Raw genomic sequence first — 21,730 nt, forward strand, 5'->3', positions numbered from 1 at the left:
ATGGATGTAATAGTTCAAGAAACCTTCCAAGCTCTTCTTGATTGTGTGGGAGAAAAAAAGAAGGTAACCAACAAATTTTCGCCATCTATATACATGGCTCCTATTACCCTCAGAAAACTCAGCGAAAGTTCTTTCACGCCACGGGTGGTCTCTATTGGACCACTGCACAGAAAAGATGAAAACTTGCAACTGTTTGAAGTGCGGAAAGCTGCTTTTGTGCATGAGCTATTGTCTCGTTCAGGGCCACCGTTAACACAAACCTTAAATGCATGTGTGCAGAAGGTGACTTCTATAATAGAGAATATCAGGTCATGTTATGCTGACCTAAAGGATTATGATGACATCGAACTTGCAAAAATGATGGTTATGGATGCTTGTTTCATACTTGAATTCATTCACGATATCAAAGGGAAGAAATATTCAGGTACAAATTTAAGGCTGCAGGACCAATATATACCTTATGACCTGGTGTTGCTAGAGAATCAAATCCCATTTTTTGTTCTTGAAGACATATATGAGTGCATTATTTATAAATTTGAAGAAGCTCTACCTCTTGCTGAATTTATCCAGCCACTTCTGAAATATGCCAACCTCTTCAAAAGAAAATTAAAAGTAGGCGTTAGTGGCTCATATATCAATCATGATCATATTCTTGGGTTTTTGCATTATTGTTACCAGCCTGAATGCTATATTTCGTCAAGTTTTCCAAGTTCAACAATCCACTCGGTTGTCGAACTCGATAGGGCAGGAGTAAACTTTAAGCCTAACCACGATGCGGAATGGCCAATGGCCATGGAAGTAAAAATGTCTAGGTATTGTTCAAGCTTTTTATGGTTGTGGAACAAGCCTACACTCACAATGCCGACATTGTGTATTGATGATTTCACTGAGTTGGTTTTAAGGAACCTACTTGCATATGAGCAGTCATATGTGGTTGATCCATATGTCACGTCCTATGCCAGGGCCATGGATATGCTAATTGATACTCATGAGGACATTGCCAAGTTGGTAACATCAAAAGTTATCATCAATCATATAGGTTCAAATGAAGAGGCTGCAAATATGATAAACAAGATATGCAAGGAACTTGCCCCAGAACATTTCTATTACACTAAACAGTGGGAACAACTAGATAAACATTTCAGAGGTTACTGGCCTAGAAAGATTGTGAAGTTAAAGCGTACTTATTTCAATAGCCCATGGAGTATGATTGCTCTCTTTGCCGGATTTTCCCTTTTTGTTCTTGCTATGCTTCAAACCATCTTTACCATTATGTCTTCTTCCTGAAGCAAATAACAAAGACTAAATCATTCTTACATATGTTCTACGAGATGATTAGTTCATTGTTAAGCATAATTAGTCGTGTCATTAGTTTCACTTAATAATCAATAGTTATCTTTATGCATCAATATGTGTTTCAAGATTTTATACTTATTTGATATGGCGAGCAGGAGTCATGTGTGGAACAAGTAGGGGTCCTTTTATGAACTAGTTTTCGGATGAACTAAGAAGAAGACTGTATATTATGGTCTAAGGCTCTAGTATTTATGCCTTCTTCAACGTTTAGTATGCTATAAATATAGACATTTCATTAAGCCATTTGAAACCCATATTTGTTCTTTAAGATAAACTAGTAAAACTCCTTGAGCGGTGGGGCGTGTATTGTATTCTGTGTATACACAAAATACAAAATTTAGCTTCTAGTTGTAGCAAACCTAGTTACATAACATATATGCAAGCACAAACATAAAGTTGCAAGTTACAAATTGACATTGTGAAGATGATCGCTGTTACATGAGAACTATTATTTCTTTTCTAGGGTCTTCATCAATACTTGGGTGAACGAAATGGTATATTCGGAATTTTCATTGCATACACACACATAGATATATGGCTCGTTTTAAGTGAAATGTATATCGGAACGTAGATAAATATAAGTACATCGCAAACCATGTTTTCAGGTTTTTTGCTAAACATTATAGTTTAAAAGTTACAAGATAAAAACATAATATTCTTAAAATTGATTTTATGATTTTATAATATTAAATGTTAGAAATTTGAGTTAAATGCTTGGTTGGTCCTTGTGGTTTGCGAAAATTGCAGACTTGGTCCCAAGGGTTTACTAATTACACACTTGGTCCCAGTAGTTGTAATTTTTGCACTCGGGTAGTCCTTAATACTAACCTTTGTTAAATTTTCCAGTTAAATCTTTATGAAATGACTAGAATACCCCTGAACATTTAAAAAAATATATAATACATGACCCACCTTCTTCCTACTCCCTCTCTCTATAATAAAACCACTACAAGTTACAAGAAAAAATGAATCTCCACCACCACCACCTAACACCTAACCACCACAACACCACCCCCAACCACTGCGACGAAACTGTTACTTCGTAAACCACCGCACAGCCCTGTCGCGCCACTCATAACAACCAACCACGACAACCTCAACTACCTGCTGCAAAAGTGAATCTGGCCGGAAACACCAATGTGTGGATTTTAGAGAGATCAAGAGAGTTGGAGAGAAAGTGAGGAGCCGACATAATTCCGGCGACGGTGGTGCACCGCCGAATCCCAACGTCCGACGACCCCTTTCTTCTCTTTTTCTTGCTTCACTTCTGCTTTGAATTCAACTCAGATTCAATCATTCAAAATGGGTAATCAAGCATATTCAATATGTATAATGAATCTAGATGAATTATTCAAAGAAACAAACTAATTGAATGGATCTTTTGAAGTACTGAAATATGTGATAGACTTTGCTATTTTTTGAAGAACATGGAGAGTCTAGAATACATACGACTGATATAAAATTAGCAAATTAGGATTTGTTTTGTACTTTGATTGATTTAGGATCTGTATGCGAAATGATGAGTTGGGTGGCGTTTGAGTACTGGTTATGGAGGATTTTATGAATGAGAGAAAAGGAAGAAGAAGGTGGAGGTGGAGGTATTGGCGGTGGTGGGTTAGAGAGAGAGACGGGGAGAAGAAAAGATTAGGGGTGGACCCATCTTTTCTTTTTTTTTTTGTTTTTTTTTATTGTTTAGGGACAGTTTAGTCATTTCACAAAGACTTAACTGGAAAATTTAATAAAGGTTAGTGTTAAGGACCACCCGAGTGCAAAAATTACAACCACTGGGACCAAGTGTGTAATTAGTAAACCCTTGGGACCAAATCTGCAATTTTTACAAACCACAGGGACCAACCAAGCATTTAACTCTAGAAATTTTCAATTTTAATATATGATTATAATATATTTGTTTACAAAAACTAAATAATATTTGAAGATATTATTTAATTATTCCCTTGCTTTTAAAACGAATATGCTAAGTTTAATATTATGCGTTGGGAATTATTAACGTTAAGTTTCATAGTGTTGAACTTTACTACTATGTTCTTTGCAATTGTTTAAGGTACAAGTGCTTAAGCCAATTGAGTTTTGCTGAATAATGCATCTATTGACTTTCAATAGTGTTGCTCATACACTCCACTGTAAGAGCTAGGGGTGGTTATCACTTGTATAAATTCTATCACTCACAACATTTTTTAGTGAAAACGTACATCACTGGTGATAGAATTCCACCACTCACAACCTTTTTTTAAAATTATAAATTAACAATAAAACACTAAAATTGTAAATTATAAATTTATTTAAATTAAAACATACTACTTCAATTTAACATACTAGAAATATTTTTAGACTACAATTAAAAAAAACATACAAAAAGAAACTCTACTCCTCGTCCGAATTAGGAAATTCCAAACCTAAAGAAGATACTAGTTCGATTAAATCGTATCTCAACCGAAAGTGAGTTTCTTCATCATGCAACTGTTGTTGGATATTTTTGGGAACGTGAACTTGTGTAGGAGGATCCGGCACCCAATCTAGAGATATTGTACATCTGTCTTGTTTGATTAACATATTGTGCAATATGATACATGCATATACTATGCTATGTATTGACTTCTTATTCATCGCACGAACCGGTCGACTTAGAATGCCTCATCTACCCTTTTAAACACCAAAAGCCCTCTCAACATATTTTCTTGCCGATTCTTGCAACTTTTTGAGCACCTTTTCTTTAGCCTCGACAGGAAACGAAGGAGCTTTCACAAAAACAAACCATGATGGGTAGATACCATCCACAAGAAGAATGCCTCGTCTGTAATATCTTCCATTAACATAGAATGGATAGAAGGGTGCGGTACCATCCATTACGGTTTGGAACAACAGCGACGTGTGCAAAACATTGATGTCGTTGTTTGAACCTGGAACACCAAAATATGAATGCTAAAACCATAAATCATTCGACGCCACCGCTTCAAGTATGATGGTTGGTCTTTTGACGTCACCCCTAACATACGCCCCTCGCAATTATCTTGGGCAATTTCTCCACTCGATATGTGAACAATCGATGTTACCGAGCATCCCAGGAAAATGCCATCTAACGTCATGTGGGGCGTAAATACGTGAGATGTCGTGTCTCCTCTGTTTACGTAAAAACTCTTTTATATACAATTTAATGACCGTGTTACAAAAAAAATTGCAGATATTCACGTGAAGTTCTGTCCGACATAGCTAGGTATTCATCAAATTGGTTGGGAGGGTTACCTGTCGCTAGTTGGCGAATGACGGACGTGCATTTTTGTATCGGCATGAAACTTGGTTTGCCCCTCGCGTCGTAACCTTCTTGAAACCATTCTTCAGTTGCTTCGATGTCTCCAACAATCTTTAAGAATAATTCTTTTGGTAAACGAAACCGATCTCTAAACGTTTCGGCATTGTAGACCGGATTATCCACAAAATAATCGTTCATTAACACTTCATTGGCATGTAACCGATCACAATCCACCATTTTCTTCTTTAGGCGGTTCAAACTTCCTTCAAGATCGTTATACACCGACACGAAAAATTTAAGCGTCTCATTGTCGAAATACGATTGGCTATCGCTATCGCTGTCCGTCGGAAACGTCGAATCCGTAGGAAAATCGATTTGTAAAATATGTAGAATGTGTGATATGTGTTTGTGTTTTGGTGTGGGTGAAATGGTATAAAAATTGTGAAGTATATATAGATTGTTTAAAGGTTTTTTTTAATTAAACATAACATTCAAAAAACAGTCAAAATGCATAACGTTCAAAAAACAGTCGGAAATTTGAATTGATAACGCGTTGTTTTTATAACGGGAATTAACTTCCATGCGTTGAATTATAGGAGTGGCGGTGGTGTTTGGCAATTGTTCACGCGTTATATTTTTCCATCACGCACAAAATGTTCACCACCCCGGGTGGCCTAAGCATGCCTGGTACTAGATTTAGAACAAAGGGGTGGCGGTGGTGTTTGGCAATTGTTCACGCGTTATATTTTTCCATCACGCACAAAATGTTCACCACCCCGGGTGGCCTAAGCGTGTCTGGTACTAGATTTAGAACAATACAAATTTAACAACAAAACGTAAATTTAAATAAGTGTATTTCTAGATATATTCAAGTAACATGTTAACACAAAAGTATTGGTGAGCATACAAGTTTAGTGTACTAGGATACGTATAAAAGAATCTTAACGAGATCCACATGGCAAAAACGCATAGTAAGGTATAACATATCATAAACTAACATGCATCAAATACGTGTCAACCCAAAGATTCCACTAGCGTAATCTTATCGTCACAATGACAAGACCGTTCGCATGATTACTAAACATAGACACAACAAAGGCGATGTGCTACTCCTATAGCGCTATACACGTAAAGGGTTGCCCCAGTATCAAGCCACCACCCTTTGGGCTCATTAGCCACCAAATTTACCTCCTCCGTCATGGCAGTGAGGTCTGAAATCATGGTCACTATCATCATCAACCATGAGAGCCGTGTCACGTTTAGGCTCTTTACATTGGTAAGCACGGTGACCAGTTTGTCCACAGTTGTAACACTTCCCTTTAAAGGGACTAACCTTCTTCTTCACACCACATTTCTTTGGCCCAAGGTCAACACCTTTGTATTTCCCCTTGCGAATAAACTTGTGGCCTTTGTTAGCCTTGTGACCCCTTGAGGATTGACCATGTTTGTCACACCCTGATCGCGTAAAACAACAAACCGCGGCGGAAACGTCGGGGAGTGTCGTAACAGAATCATTGTTTCATAACACATGGAAATTGAAGTTTTGTTTTATTAAATTGAAAGAGGTTACAATGTCTTATAAACAAAGAAACATAACTTAATCAACTAGTCTTGCATCTTTTATTGTCACTAGGGCCCTCGTCCAATCCTATGTTTGCATCATGATCATCTAACAACAGCACCTGAAACACATGTGAAAATAGGTACGTCAACATAAAATTGCCTATGAGATACATAGGTTTTATTTGAATAGGATTCATGACTTGTAAGTTTAAAGAAATATGTTTAACAAAAATAGTCATGAACTTTAAAATATTTTCATTTAGAAATCATACGAGAATTGATGAGAAAACAGATGGTATAAAAGAATAATGCATGATTAAATAAATAATCAAGTAAAGATGAGTTTGTATAAAATATGTTGTTTGTAAAACAAAGTTTTGCAAAGATATGATAATTGTGTATAATGTAATATGTTAAAATTGAAATGATTTAAATAACGCTATGATATGTAATATCATAAAAGCACTTATATATAGGAAGTACCAGCGGTGTATCCACCATGCTTTTATCATATTACACACGCCTCGTTATTTAAATCACTTACTCAAACAAATCACCAATGTAAAAATGTTTATGTATAATCAATTTATACTTTGGTTTTGTAAATAACATATCAAATTATGCTTTGGTTTTGAGAATAACATATCAACTATGTTTTAGTAAATAACAAGGCCAATATTATATTAAAATATATGTTGGTTTTGTACATAGTATATCAAATTATACTTTGGTAAATAATATCACATATGGGAGCACATCAAACTATACTTTGGTAGTATACCGAAATATACAAAAGAAAATGTGATTTGGTATTTCATTCAAACCTTAGTGCATCAAACTATACCTTAGAGACTATAGAAATACCACAAAGGTAATTTCTATTTGGTTAAAATTTGGTTTCTGACATTCCATTGTAGGAACGTTAGACGACCTGACGAGTCGATCAGAAGAGTGCTTAGACTGAATCAGAGGCGGAATTCATTGATTCTGTCTTCGTATAGCTTGATTTCACTATTTAACGTCTCATTTATTGATCTATTGACAAATTACAAGCTCCGGAGACAAAATGGCAGGGCTTCGCCTTTACATGCACACACTGTTGTTCTTGAACCGCTCATATGACACCTATATATAGGCTTATGGGTTCGCGTATATGAACAGACCACATGAGCGAACCTATAAGGTATCTCATAAGCGAACCTATATGGTGTCATATAAGCGGACCTCTCTATATGACCTATAAGCGGACCTATCTGTTACAAGATTACACGTTTTCCGTTCACTATACAATCAGCCCTAGCCTAAGACTCGAACTAAGATGTAGTCGACAGACAACTGCACCAACAGACTCCCCCTTGAATGTTGACGGAATCTTCAATGAGAGTCTTCAAACATTAACAGCTCCTCAATCTTGATCGGTCTTCTTCAGGAACTCTTCCTGGAATAAAGTACCTGGATCTTTCTCTGGCTCTAACTTTCATCAGACTCCCCCTATCATCATGCTGGGATCGCCGTCCGGAAATCGTTATCACCATTGAAATCAACTCCTGGCTTTATCAGTTTAAACTTCTTCTCAGGTTCTGATGTATCTCCTGGCTTTCCGTAGCAACAGGATCAGAAACCTGCACAACTCAAACAATCTATCACAAACAAACACAATTGTGATCCAACTTAATGAATCAATTAATCATTTAAGAATATTCAAGAATTTTTCACATTTAACAATTTATTAAACTTTCCAAAATCTGATTAACCATTTCAAATCACTTTAACCAAACCAACTATTCATCTTGTTTAGCCTTTGAGATTTTGAATTTCAGCTCTCCAACATCAGTTGTCGAAAATCTTTTTGGATTCTTCAAAAATGAAACACAAATGCAATGACATCAATTAAATTGCAAAAATGAAATATGTACAAACATATTTTTGTGAGTTCGTGCAAGAGTATCATATCAGCTGCTGACTAGACACTAGCACCGTTAAGCTGTTATTTCATTTTAAGCTTTTAAATAGTTCGCGTTGATTGTCGATATTTTGATCCACTTAAATTCTCACAAAAACTTTCAACCTGTTCGGGATACTGAATTAGTGTTTTAGAACTTAAACATCTACATGTGTCCCACCTCAGTATATACTCCCATATCCAGACCCCAGTATTCAGTCTTACAGGTGAGTATACCACACCTGATATCTGTTAAGGGGTTATGTGCGAGGGCCGTGAGAGCTCAGGTCGATACTTCCGTATACGCAGAGAGATGACGGCTTCGACTTTAGGTGGGTCCCCTTTAGAGGATCTTTTTTTACAACAACAAAGAATATCAATTTTATTGTTTAATCAGATTGCTGAGGGCTAGCTTATATTTCAAAGCTTTTTGCAGAAAGTATTATCCGGGGACTAGGTCAGTACTTCCATACAGCAGAAGTCCTGGGATAATACCCCAAATATCACTGAGCATAAAGACCTAGTATCTCAGAATACGGGACCCTTCAAACAGGATTTCAGGGGTTACCTATATATCCTGGAGGTGTTCCCCACGTAGACGCAAGTGAAACTTATATTAATATCCCAAACTGATCTACTAATTCTGTGAAAACCTATCGACACATCTTTAACGAGACTGCTTAATTGCATTTATACATTACAAATCTTTAGCGTATTGTGCCAGTCTAGCTGATGTACTATCATTTCCCCTATTCGCACCAAAACTCATTTTTAATTTTTCGATGTTTTTGACATTTTCAAATTTTCTAATTTTTTTAAAATTTTACTCCCCCTAAAATCAAAATATGTTTCAATTTTGATTTTCTGGGAAAATTTGAAACGATCTGTACAAAATTTGACAACTTGATGAGAATCGCATCAATTCTCCATCCACATGGCGTAAACAATCAGAACTCCCCCTCTCAACAAACTATTTTCCCATTATGATCTCAAAACACTTAAGTTTGTTTTAATCAAAATGGTTTTTCCGGAAAAACTAGTTTGTTTACCAAACATTTGTAGGTACTGGGGATCAAATCATGTAGTTAACTCAAGTTCAATTTAAATGACCTTGATTAACCACTTGTAGGATTGATCTGATTCAAAATCTGAACCACTTGAATCAATCACAAACAAACCTTTTACCTTTTGAATGAATGACGTTACCGAATAAAATTTTAAGAAAGATGCCGATTCATGCTCCACGCTTACCAACCTGGGAGCTCCGGCAAGTCAGGTTTTTCTATTTAAACAGATTCACCCAAGCCTGATGGTCCTTGGATGATTTCGAATTCTTATTCAACAATGGTGGAAAATTTGCATCATCCATTGTTAAATCTGAATTCTCCTTTTTTACCTCAACCAATGGCTCCTCTGGTTTTGACGAACCAGAATCATTGCATGCAGGTGACTTGTCTGACTTTGACCTGTCAGATTCATCATCATTTTATTCTTCCTCTTTTCCTCTTTTGTCCTCAGATTTGTATCTGATGAATTCATCTTGTTTGACTTTGTAGCTGAGGAAGTTGATTCATCAGAACTCTTATTCTTTCCAACGGATGAACCCGAGGACAAGATCTTCTCCAAATACTCTCTAGCCTTCTTTCTCTTCTTCCTCAGTCTGTCTTTTTGCCCCTGTGAAAGTTTAACTTTCTTTTCTTGACTTGTCTGATCTTGAACTTTAGGTTTTAGAACCTTTTGTTCATGGGGCTTGACTTTGACTGGAATCTTTGCCAATCTCTGAGAATTAACCCTCACTCTGTCATTCGATTTCCTTGGGCATTCTCTGGCAATGTGACCTTTGATTTGGCAATTGTAGCATCTTCTGGCCTCATAACTCCAATTCCGGCAGTTAACAGCAATGTGTCCTTGATAACCGCATCGGTAACACACTCTGTTATCATACCGTATACCACCTTCACACCAAACGCTCAGATCATAGCATTGTCTGGCTTGGTGATATTCTTTCCTCAAGTTTGCTGGTTTTGACTTTTCAACACTGTGGTCCGACCTGCACCACTTATTACCAACAATTTTTGAGTTTTCATTTTTTATTTTTTGTAACTTTTCATTGCGATTGGATGATCGATCTGATGAACTTTTATTATCTTTTTGTTTCTGTTCCACTTTCTTCTTCAAAGGTCTTTGTTTAGAACATTCACCTTTTTCAGTTGATTGTAGAACAGTTTTCTGAAATTTTTCTTTTAATTTTAAAAACAATTTTTGTTTTTCTAATTTTTCATTTACATCATCAAATTTTTCATCGCAATCTTCAACTTTGACATTGTCAAAGTTTGTGACATCGTCACTTATTGGAACTGAATTGATTGGTTTTGGACAGGGAAATTTCAAACTATCTGAAGCAGTCACAAAACCTATCAATTTCTTTTCAAGTTCATCAATCTTGCTTCTGGAATTCTCAGCTTCTTTTTCAAACTGAGATATTCTTTCAAGATGAGACTTGATTGAATTTTCATTCACATTCTTCAAGTTTTCAAGAACAGATTTTTCACTTTCCAAAACTTCTATCCGTTCTTGAAATTTTGTCTCATTAGCTTTCAGATTTTTGTTCTCTAGTTTTATCCAGAAATCTTCATTTTCTAAGGATTTCTGTTTGCTTTCAAAACCCTTTACATTTTCTTTTAAAACTTTGTTTTCTGATGTCAAACTGTTCAAACTACCCAACAGTTTGTCATTTTCAATTTTCAATTTCTCACAATTTTCCTGTAAATCCAGAATCTGCTTTTCATCAGTTTGCTTCTCATCTTCCAACTTCTTAACTTTCGATGTCAAACTTTCCGCATCTTTCGAGAGTTTGTCATTCTCAGTCTTGAAAGTGTCACATTTGGAGCACACTGTTTCAGAACATGAAATTTCATTCTTCACAGATTCTTCAACCTTCGGCACTAGTTCTTTCTCTATCTTATAAGTACCTGCACCAAAGATTGTAACAAAATTAATAGGTTTTTCATCATCATCAATATAACAACCTCTTTTCATATCATATATCAAATTTCTTTTTGCTGTCCAACAAACATTGATTCTTTTGTTTATTTCTTTTATCACATCTAAACTCAAATCTTCCAAATTCATTTTTATCTTATCCAATATCTCTCTCTTCTTTTCATACTTCTCATAATCGTGATTTTTAAGTTTTCTAATGAATTTATTCAGGGATATTTGTGAAAAATCATAATTTTCTCTCATATTTTTCAAGCAATCATCCCATTCAGCTGATAATCCATTAGCAAACTTTGATATCTTATCAGCTTCCATTATCACTATTTGATCTTCCTTCAAATAGTCAATCAACCGATCAAAACGTTTCTCCAAATCATCCAATTTTTCATCTTTCTTGCTCAGAAAACATTCGAAACGTTTTCTCCAAACCTCTTTGGGCAATTTCTGATAAGAACTACTAAGATATCCTCGATACCAATCATTTAACCTTTTAAGATCATTGTTTTCCTGCTCATCAAACCTCGTTGTCATTTTTAAATAATCCCGACAAGTATCTGTTGTTCACAAAAGCGAAACACCAAGGATGACAGAAAAGCGGACCCTCAGTTGTTCCTAAAAGTGGATCAGAATGTTCACCCGAGCGGACCACAAAAGCGAATCTACTAAGATTCACAAAGGCGAACCTAGCCAAGTCCACAAAAGCGAACCAACTTTTGAGCGAACCTGATTTGAAGATTACGAGCGAACCGGAATCAATACCTAAAAGCGAACCAGATTGATGTACCCTCGAGCAAACCTAGGTGTAATTTTGGAGCGAACCTGTATCTAAAAGCGGATCTGTCAAACGAACCTAGGTGCAATATTGGAGCGGACCTACTATAATTTGTCTAAATAAGCGAACCTATTCCCTGTCCGAAAAAGCGATCCTAAGTTCGAAGCATTTTTGACCCATTTTTAGTCCGTATTTCAGTCCAAAACTTTCCAGGGTTTGTCTATGTTCAACAATACACAATCGGTGAAATTTTGGTCCAATTTTGTCCGGTAAAATTCTCTGAATTGATAAAAGAAGGTGTAGAAATCAGAATTTTAAGCAAAAATCGAGCTAAACGGTAAGAACTCTTCCTCCTGAGCTCTGATACCACTTGTAGGAACGTTAGACGAGCTGACGAGTCGATCAGAAGAGTGCTTAGACTGAATCAGAGGCGGAATTCATTGATTCTGTCTTCGTATAGCTTGATTTCACTATTTAACGTCTCGTTTATTGATCTATTGACAAATTACAAGCTCCGGAGACAAAATGGCAGGGCTTCGCCTTTACATGCACACACTGTTGTTCCTGAACCGCTCATATGACACCTATATATAGGCTTATGGGTTCGCGTATATGAACAGACCACATGAGCGAACCTATAAGGTATCTCATAAGCGAACCTATATGGTGTCATATAGGCGGACCTCTCTATATGACCTATAAGCGGACCTATCTGTTACAAGATTACACGTTTTCCGTTCACTATACAATCAGCCCTAGCCTAAGACTCGAACTGAGATGTAGTCGACAGACAACTGCACCAACATCCATACAACAGGAATGGGGTGTCTAATCCTATAGCGCTATATCGTACTACCAATCGGCTTGATGAATGTAAAAAAAATAAGTACAATCCAACAATTTGTTTTATAATCTTTGAAAAATTAGCGTTTAAACCATAGATAATCATACAATTTGTCAAAAGATATGTACTAGCATGTATAATCATATAGTCGAAATCATGAAAATAACAAATAGGTACATATGTTTCACCCCAAAACATTTGAAAACAGTAAAATAGGGGACTATGTACTCACTTAGGAATGCTTAGAAGTCTTGAATAACAACCAAGCAAAGCTAGAGGGATCACGGAAATCAATCGGCACCTAATATAAGTAACTACGTTAATAAACTGGACCTAAATCGGAAGATCGGATAGAATGAGGTCTCGTAAACCAAATGAGTATTGGAACTCATATGATATGGTTTAACAAAGCCTACATTCTAAAACAAAACCTAACTTAAGTGCTTACGACCCATTATGACCCGTTTAGGTAGCTTACGCTACTTTAACGCGTCGTTCGCCTAAAACGCGTTCGGACCGCCTAACTAGTCCTATGATAAGTATTATATGCCTTAACATGTCTAATAATGTTACCTAATCAGTTTAGATATAGAAATTTATGTTACATATGCTTAAGATGAATTTATGCGTAAAAAAGGCATTTTGATCATTTTCCTAAGGCATATAAATTACCTATCATACAACTAACTAAACGAAGTGACCATAAGGTATAACCTTGGAGGGTTATTCCCTATACAACTATGGTCACAAAGTATGTCTGGTCAGATCCTAATGATCGACCAAACGGGTCGGGTTCGAAAGTCTAAGCGGTTGTTTAGACCGCTTATCTTACGAGCCTATATAAGCACTAAACTAGAGTAAAATGCACGGATAGTCCTTATGGTTCGGTGAAATTTCACCTTTAGTCCCCAACTTTTCAAAATTACACTCTTAGTCCCTGTGGTTTGACAAGTTGTTACTCGGATAGTCCCCAAAGCAGATGGATGTTAGTTTCTGGTTAAGTGGGTGTGAAATGGCAAGGACTATCCGAGTAACAACTTGTCAAACCACAGGGACTATCCGAGTAACAACTTGTCAAACCACAGGGACTATCCGAGTAACCTTCATCCGCTTAAGGGACTAGCCGAGTAACAACTTGTCAAACCACAGGGACTAAGAGTGTAATTCTGAAAAGTTGGGGACTAAAGGTGAAATTTCACCAAACCACAAGGACTATCCGTGCATTTTACTCCACTAAACTAAAAGTGATGAGTTAAACATGCTAAAACATGTTTAACGAAGTTAGAAAACAAGTTTGATATCAAAACAAAGGGTTTTGATACCTAAGAATAGTTTGGTTGCAAAATACGCATTAACACGTATTTTGACCGAAACTATGACTCGTCACTACACCTAATCAATGTGGTAATCAATAGGTATAGTCACAAGGGACTATGACCATCGTGATTATGCTCACGTTGCGAAGTTCAGACAAACTTCGTGTTGACCGTTGACTGGTCAAATGTAACGCCCCAAAAATGCTAGTAAGATAATAAATATACAAATAAATAAAGAATGTAACTTGGTTAATGAAACATGACTAAATGGTAGCTAGTTAATGGGTAAAGCCTAAATTAAAACACTTTCTCAAAGTAGGAGGGACTAAAGTGTAATTAATAAACAAAAAGGGGTTTTAATTAGTAAATGGAGAAACACCTATGTCTGGTGTGTTGGGGTCGATCGAACAAGGAGCAGGGAAGAGGGTGAATAACCCTAAACTCAATAAATCAAGAAATTGAAGCTTAAATCACAAGAAAATTCGATGCATGAGCCCCTTTTTGCGAAAATCTAACCCTAATTAGTGAAGTGGTAAGTTCAATTTTCTGAAATTGTGAATTGTTGGGTGTGGGGTCAAATCCAAACTCGATTCCTTGTATCAATTGTAAGAAATCTGAGTTAAGATTGCTTTTTAGAACAAGAATCATGCTTGATTTTAGGTTGTATGAAAAGTGTAGTGAAAACCCACTTTGTAAAGATTATGTTACTAATAGGAAGTTCATAAGGATTACGATCATGTGTTAGTTGATATATGAATTTGGTTGTGATGCTTGAATGCTAGATAAACTTATTTAGGATGGAAATTATGTGAATTCAAAAGAAGATGATTCTTGTGTTGTGATGAACTAGTAGGAACATGCTTAATAAACTTGTACCTTGTACCTTAAATGTGATGCTTACCAAGTGTTCGATGAAATGCCTAAAAGAAGAATGTATGTGGAAATAGTATAACGAAATGACAAACTAAATGAAGCGAATGAATGTTCTAATGTAGGCATAAAGGAAGAAGGTACAAGCACCAAGAAAACGGAAGGAGCGCAAGATCGAGGTATGATCCGTTGCATACAAATCCTTGTTATATTCCCTCTTTATATATAATTTGATGTAGAATTATCCTTGTATGACAAATGTGACATGTAGCAAGTAAGCGACAATTCCCTTGTGGATTGGAAATGTTAACGAATGTTGTGTTAAGCAAAATATGTTGACCGATTGGAATGAAATCGGGTCAAGTAAAGATGAACGCTATTCGTTCTAACGGGTAGTTTTGAATGCCATATCGAATGTGAAAGTTAAACTCCGTTATGCGGATAGAACGAGGAGTAATACGTATGCTTAACTCTCAACGAGAGTGTTTTATGCTAAACCTAATTAAACGGGTCAAACATGTATGCCTAACTCTCAACGAGAGTGTTTATGTCAACCCAATTTAATGGGTCGAATGTGTATGCTTAACTCTCAATGAGAGTGTCCATGCCTAACCCAACTATTTAGGTAGTCGAATGCGTAAAAGTAAGAATGTTTTGTAAGGATAAAGCTTATACGAAAGAATTACGATTTTCACTAGGGTGATAACTAACCTTTTAAAATGTTGATTGTTAATGTAGGTAAAACTCCACTATAGGCGATTTGGGATATGGAGCGAGCACATGTTCAAGCCCTATTATACCAAGCGCTTCCGCAAGTTTATATGCATGCTTTTGGGTCCATGTTTTGTTACTTTGATAAACCTTGTTAAAAGTTTTAGGTTTGAAAACTTGTTGTTTTTGTTTGGGATGGTTTGATGTCAAAAGGGTTGTATGTGAATATTGTCTATTATGTCAAAAACAGGGGTCACGTCCGTTTTACGAACGGGTCATGTCCAATTTTTGTAAAAATCTTTATTATGCATCAAGTTGATACTTTGATGTCCGTAAAATCATTCTTTTGTGAGTAATCTAACATTAAAGAAAAGCGGACCTTACAAGTTGGTATCAGAGCCAAGGTTTGAGGGATTCGAGCTTTTAACGCGATGCTTGAACTCAAACCGATGGCTCGTTCTAAAGTGTGCTCGCTCCAAGATCGCCAATGAGGTAATAATGTACGTTTTCGATGAATGCTAGTATATGTAATGATTTTGATATGTAAAGTTGAGTTAAATATGTGAAGTAGTAATTATGGGTAGCGAAACAATAAATTCCGGGGACCGTACAGCTGGAAACGGACCCGAAAAAGAGTTAGAATGCTAAAAAACAAAAGCTGCAGCGGATTAAAAAATGGCTGACCGTCGCCGACGGCCATACACCCCGTCGCCGACGCCCCCATGTTGGTAGACGGCTTAAGTTCCTGCCTACGGACTAATGTAGGTGACGCGCATATCTAAAGCCCGTCGCCGACGGGGCATGAAGCCGTCGGCGACGGCTAGCGGAATTCAGCCCGTTGATTATTTTTTTTTATTTCACGTTTTGTGTTGCTGGGCTAACTGAAAACTTATTTTATGACCACGTAGAGTCCATAAAAGGCTTAATAAGTGTATGTAATCACAATTAGTGATTACAACCAGAATGAACTTGTAATAATCAAAAGTGATGAACCGGACGACATGAGATGAACTAAGTAAATGTTGATTAAGGAATAATGATATGCTGAAAGTCTGTGATTTGTATTGAACGAAAATATAACCTTGTGTAGATGGCTGATGCAAGAAATATTAATGATGATAATGATGATAACAATGATGCGGCTAGACAAGAAGCATTGGAGAACAAAGTTACGGAAGTAGCGGAAGGGGTTATGCAAGCCAATCTCCCACGATTGGCCCAAGAAGTAGAAAGCCGAGTTCTGGGGGTTGTGGATGCTATGATGACCAGCAGGTTCGAAGAACTGAAAGAATTAATCGAAGGGTCCAAGGGTAGAGGTACGGAACGAAGGTGCACCTATAAGGATTTTATGGCATGCCATCCGACGACGTATGACGGTAAAATAGATCCCGTTGAATGTCAAAGATGGGTCTCGAATATAGAGGCGGTGTTTATACGAAGTCGGTGCGATAAGGAGGACCAAGTGATGTTCGCTACCGGTTTACTAACCCATCAGGCGAAAGATTGGTGGGATGCTCACAGCAAGGAAGTAGGCGAAGATAGACTGCAAGTTATGACTTGGCAAGAGTTCAAGGGGCCCTTCATGAAATATCATTGCCCTCAGTCGGCTATCGACAAGATTCAGGAGGATTTCTTACGCCTCCGACAGAAAAACGAATCAGTAAATGAAATAGCAAACACTTTTATGGACAAGATGAAATTCTGTGGGGATTTGGTAACCACCGAAAGGATGAAAATAAATCGTTTCTATGGCGTGCTAAAGGCAGAAATTAGAGAGTTCATCACCCCCTCGAAATGTGAAACCCTCGAGGAACTCATTAACTTAGCACGGGATAGAGAGATCGAGATTAAAAGGCAAGAAGAGCGAGGTGAAAAGAGACCGAGTGAAAAAGGTGCAAGTTTTAGTCCATCTAAAAAGGGGAAGTTTCAGGATCAAGGAAGAAAGGGTAAGTCGAAAGGTGGAATTACACCATGCAAGACGTGTGGGAAGCTCCATACCGGAGAGTGTTTGTTAGGCAAAAAGGGGTGCTTCAAATGCGGTAAGGAGGGGCATTCGTCTTATCAATGCCCGAACAACCCAAAGACTTGTTTCAACTGTTTCGAAAGGGGGCATATCAAGTCTGAATGCCCAAAGCTTCAACAAGAGTCAAAGAAAGAGGATAAGAAGCAAGAGGGTTCTAAGGCGAAGGGGAGAATGTTTCAAATCACATCAGAAGAAGCCAAATCCCAGCCGAATGTGGTTTCAGGTATCTTTCTAATAAACTCAATACCGGTTTATGTCTTGTTTGATACCGGGGCCACTATGTCGTTTATCTCTAGTGAAATCGTACAACATCCTTCCTTTAAGATTGAACGAATGTCGATGCCCTTAGAAGTAGAGATAGCAGATAGCAAAAATTATTTGTTGCACGAAATATGTAAAAATTGTAAATTAACCATTGAGGATGAGGAGTTTGCTATTGATCTTATACCCATGATCTTGGGGGAATTCAAAGTAATAGTGGGTATGGATTGGATGTCTCAAAACCACGCGGAGATAAAATGTGAAACCAAAACAATACTTCTCCAAACTCCAAGTGGAAGACGATTAAATGTACAAGGCGAAAGAAAGATGGAAGCGAAGTTATGTACTCTCGTTCAAGCTACTAAGTATGTGCTCAATGGGAGTAGAGCATATTTAGCTTACGTGGTAAATACTCAACAAGGCTCCCCGAAGCTTGAAGATGTTGAGATTGTGAACGAATTTCCGGATGTATTCCCGGAGGAATTGCCGGGACTCCCTCCCGAGCGAGAAGTAGAATTTAATATCGAATTGAATCCGGGTGCGAAACCGGTCGCGAAGGCTCCCTATAGATTAGCTCCCACGGAAATGCGGGAATTAATGACACAATTACAAGACCTCCTAGACAAGGGCTTCATACGCCCAAGTGTGTCGCCTTGGGGAGCACCTGTCTTATTTGTTAAGAAGAAAGACGGGTCGATGCGCATGTGCATCGACTATAGGGAGTTAAATAAGCTGACCATAAAGAACCGCTACCCTTTACCTAGAATTGATGACCTTTTTGATCAGTTACAAGGGGCGAGTTGGTTCTCCAAGATAGATCTGCGATCGGGGTACCATCAAGTTAGGGTACGAGGAGAAGACATTCCAAAGACCACATTTAGAACCCGTTATGGACATTACGAGTTTTTAGTTATGTCCTTCGGGTTAACTAATGCGCCGGCAGCATTTATGGACCTTATGAACCGTGTATGCCGACCCATGTTGGATAAGTCTGTGATCGTATTCATAGATGATATTCTGGTTTATTCACGAAGCAAAGACGAACATGCAGTGCACTTGCGTGAAGTACTTGAAGTTCTCCGTAATGAGAAACTCTACGCAAAATTCTCAAAATGCGCCTTTTGGCTCAGGGAAGTGCAGTTTCTGGGGCACGTGATAAATTCGGAGGGTGTTTTAGTTGATCCTTCAAAAATCGATGCGGTAATGAAGTGGGTTTCTCCGAAAAACCCAACAGAGATAAGAAGTTTTCTGGGTCTTGCGGGGTACTATAGAAGGTTCATATAGGATTTTTCCAAGATAGCCTTACCCTTAACAAAATTGACAAGAAAGAAAGAGAAGTTTGTGTGGGGAAAAGAACAGGAGGAGGCTTTTCGAATGTTAAAAGAAAAACTATCACGTCCCCCGGTCTTGACATTACCAGACGGAACCGAAGACCTGGTGGTCTATTCAGACGCTTTGCACCAGGGATTAGGTTGCGTTCTAATGCAAAGAGGGAGAGTTATCGCTTATGCTTCACGACAATTGAAGCCTCATGAAGTGAACTACCCAACCCACGACTTAGAATTGGCGGCGGTAGTGTTCACATTAAAGATTTGGAGGCATTATCTATATGGGACAAAATGCACCATTTACTCGGACCACAAAAGCCTTAAATACTTCTTTGAACAGAAGGACCTAAATATGAGGCAGCGGAGATGGTTGGAACTTATCAAAGATTATGATTGTGATATCCTTTATCACCCGGGAAAGGCAAATGTGGTAGCCGATGCGTTAAGCCGTAAAGAGTATCCATCTCCCCTTCGAGTGAAATCCATGAAGATGACAGTTACGCCAAGATTACTCGAGACGATACGCGAATCCCAAATAAAGTCGCTCGGAGCGGAAGACCTGAAGAAAGAACGATTAAAAGGTGTAATCGATAATCTAGAAGAGAATTCGACCGGACTTAAGACGCGGTTCGGCCGAATTTGGATCCCACGATTCTGTGAAGTCAAGGCTGCTTTGCTCGACGAGGCACATAAGTCTCGATATTCGGTCCATCCCGGGGCTACAAAGATGTATCGGGACTTGAAAGCCAATTATTGGTGGCCGGGCATGAAGCGTGACATAGTTAAATACGTCGCGAAATGCTTAACATGCTCCCAAGTGAAAGCAGAACATCAAAAACCGTACGGGAAATTACAACCCTTGGAGATACCGGTATGGAACTGGGAAGAACTAACGATGGATTTGATAACCAAGCTTCCTAAAACAAAGAAAGGGCACGATACAATATGGGTAATCGTAGACCGACTTACAAAAAGCGCTCACTTTCTACCCATCAAAGAAGCTTACTCTTCCGAGAAGATGGCAGAAATTTATATGAACGAGATCATATCCCGTCACGGAGTGCCTGTATCGATTGTCTCGGATCGGGACACTAGATTTACTTCTCGTTACTGGCAAAAGTTTCACGAGAGTGTGGGTACGAAATTGCATATGAGTACCGCCTACCACCCTCAAACTGATGGCCAGTCAGAAAGAACCATTCAAACACTTGTTGATATGCTGAGGGCGTGTGTCTTAGATTTTGGGGGAAGTTGGGACGACCAATTGCCACTGGTCGAATTTTCTTATAATAACAGTTACCATAGTGGCATTCAAATGGCACCTTACGAACTACTATACGGGAGAAAATGTAGGACTCCCGTATGTTGGGGCGAAGTAGGACAAAGAGAGCTTGCACCAAGTGAATTAATAGCGGTGACGAATGAAAAGATTGAAATGGTTAGAACAAAGTTGAAAGCAGCCCAAGATCGGCAAAAAGCTTATGCCGACAAGAGAAGGCGTCCTATTGAATTCCAAGTCGGAGATTTCGTCTTGTTGAAAGTGTCCCCATGGAAAGGTATAATCCGTTTTCGCAAACGGGGTAAGTTAGGTCCTCGTTACATCGGACCGTTTAAAATCTTAGCGCGGGTTGGGAGGGTTGCATATCGATTAGAATTACCGCCTGCTCTAGACGGGATCCACAATACTTTCCACGTGTCGCAATTGAGAAAGTGTCTTGCGGATGAGACAGCACTAGTACCTCTTGATGATATCGAGTTGGACGAAGGGTTAAATTATGTCGAAAGACCCATAGCCATTAAGGATTTCAAGGTGAAGAATCTCCGCAACAAGGCCGTTAGACAAGTGTTGGTACAATGGCAACACCGAAAGGGTTCAGACCTCACATGGGAAGCAGAAGATGAAATGAGGAAACACTATCCTTTTCTTTTTGGTATGTCACATTTAAACTAGTTATGTGCTCAGGTTTCGAGGACGAAACCTCCTTTAAGGGGGGTAGACTTGTAACGCCCCAAAAATGCTAGTAAGATAATAACTATACAAATAAATAAAGAACGTAACTTGGTTAATGAAACATGACTAAATGGTAGCTAGTTAATGGGTAAAGCCTAAATTAAAACACTTTCTCAAAGTAGGAGGGACTAAAGTGTAATTAATAAACAAAAAGGGGTTTTAATTAGTAAATGGAGAAACACCTATGTCTGGTGTGTTGGGGTCGATCGAACAAGGAGCAGGGAAGAGGGTGAATAACCCTAAACTCAATAAATCAAGAAATTGAAGCTTAAATCACAAGAAAATTCGATGCATGAGCCCCTTTTTTGCGAAAATCTAACCCTAATTAGTGAAGTGGTAAGTTCAATTTTCTGAAATTGTGAATTGTTGGGTGTGGGGTCAAATCCAAACTCGATTCCTTGTATCAATTGTAAGAAATCTGAGTTAAGATTGCTTTTTAGAACAAGAATCATGCTTGATTTTAGG

The 21,730-nt window shown here is 38.0% G+C and overlaps 3 protein-coding genes and 1 long non-coding RNA gene across 4 annotated transcripts; all 4 read left to right on the plus strand.

The window, feature by feature from the left end:
• Positions 1 to 1,287, plus strand: LOC110905260 (putative UPF0481 protein At3g02645). The gene has a single exon (XM_022151122.2). The coding sequence runs from the start codon at positions 1 to 3 to the stop codon at positions 1,285 to 1,287; it is 1,287 nt and encodes a 428-aa protein (XP_022006814.2).
• Positions 1,288 to 14,537: 13,250 nt separating this feature from the next.
• Positions 14,538 to 15,838, plus strand: LOC110905259. Its single transcript, XR_002572987.2, has 3 exons — positions 14,538 to 14,593; positions 15,057 to 15,110; positions 15,670 to 15,838. It is a non-coding gene; the product is annotated as an uncharacterized LOC110905259 (long non-coding RNA).
• An 894-nt stretch (positions 15,839 to 16,732) lies between these two features.
• Positions 16,733 to 19,210, plus strand: LOC110906374. Its single transcript, XM_022151517.1, has 2 exons — positions 16,733 to 18,569; positions 18,936 to 19,210. The coding sequence occupies exons 1-2, from the start codon at positions 16,733 to 16,735 to the stop codon at positions 19,208 to 19,210; spliced, it is 2,112 nt and encodes a 703-aa protein (XP_022007209.1).
• A 1,359-nt stretch (positions 19,211 to 20,569) lies between these two features.
• LOC110887646 lies at positions 20,570 to 21,205 on the plus strand. Its single transcript, XM_022135223.2, has one exon. The coding sequence runs from the start codon at positions 20,570 to 20,572 to the stop codon at positions 21,203 to 21,205; it is 636 nt and encodes a 211-aa protein (XP_021990915.2).
• Positions 21,206 to 21,730: the final 525 nt, after the last annotated feature.

This window comes from Helianthus annuus, chromosome 14, assembly GCF_002127325.2.
Source record: "Helianthus annuus cultivar XRQ/B chromosome 14, HanXRQr2.0-SUNRISE, whole genome shotgun sequence".
NCBI classification, from domain to species: domain Eukaryota; kingdom Viridiplantae; phylum Streptophyta; class Magnoliopsida; order Asterales; family Asteraceae; genus Helianthus; species Helianthus annuus.

Excerpts from the sequence above, each read along its gene's own strand:
- LOC110905260 (XM_022151122.2), top strand. The coding sequence starts at position 1 with ATGGATGTAATAGTTCAAGAAACCTTCCAAGCTCTTCTTGATTGTGTG.
- LOC110887646 (XM_022135223.2), top strand. The coding sequence starts at position 20,570 with ATGGCACCTTACGAACTACTATACGGGAGAAAATGTAGGACTCCCGTA.
- LOC110906374 (XM_022151517.1), top strand. The coding sequence starts at position 16,733 with ATGGCTGATGCAAGAAATATTAATGATGATAATGATGATAACAATGAT. Across the intron at positions 18,570-18,935 it reads CAAGGGCTTCATACGCCCAA|ATGATATTCTGGTTTATTCA; the intron begins GTGTGTCGCCTT and ends TCGTATTCATAG.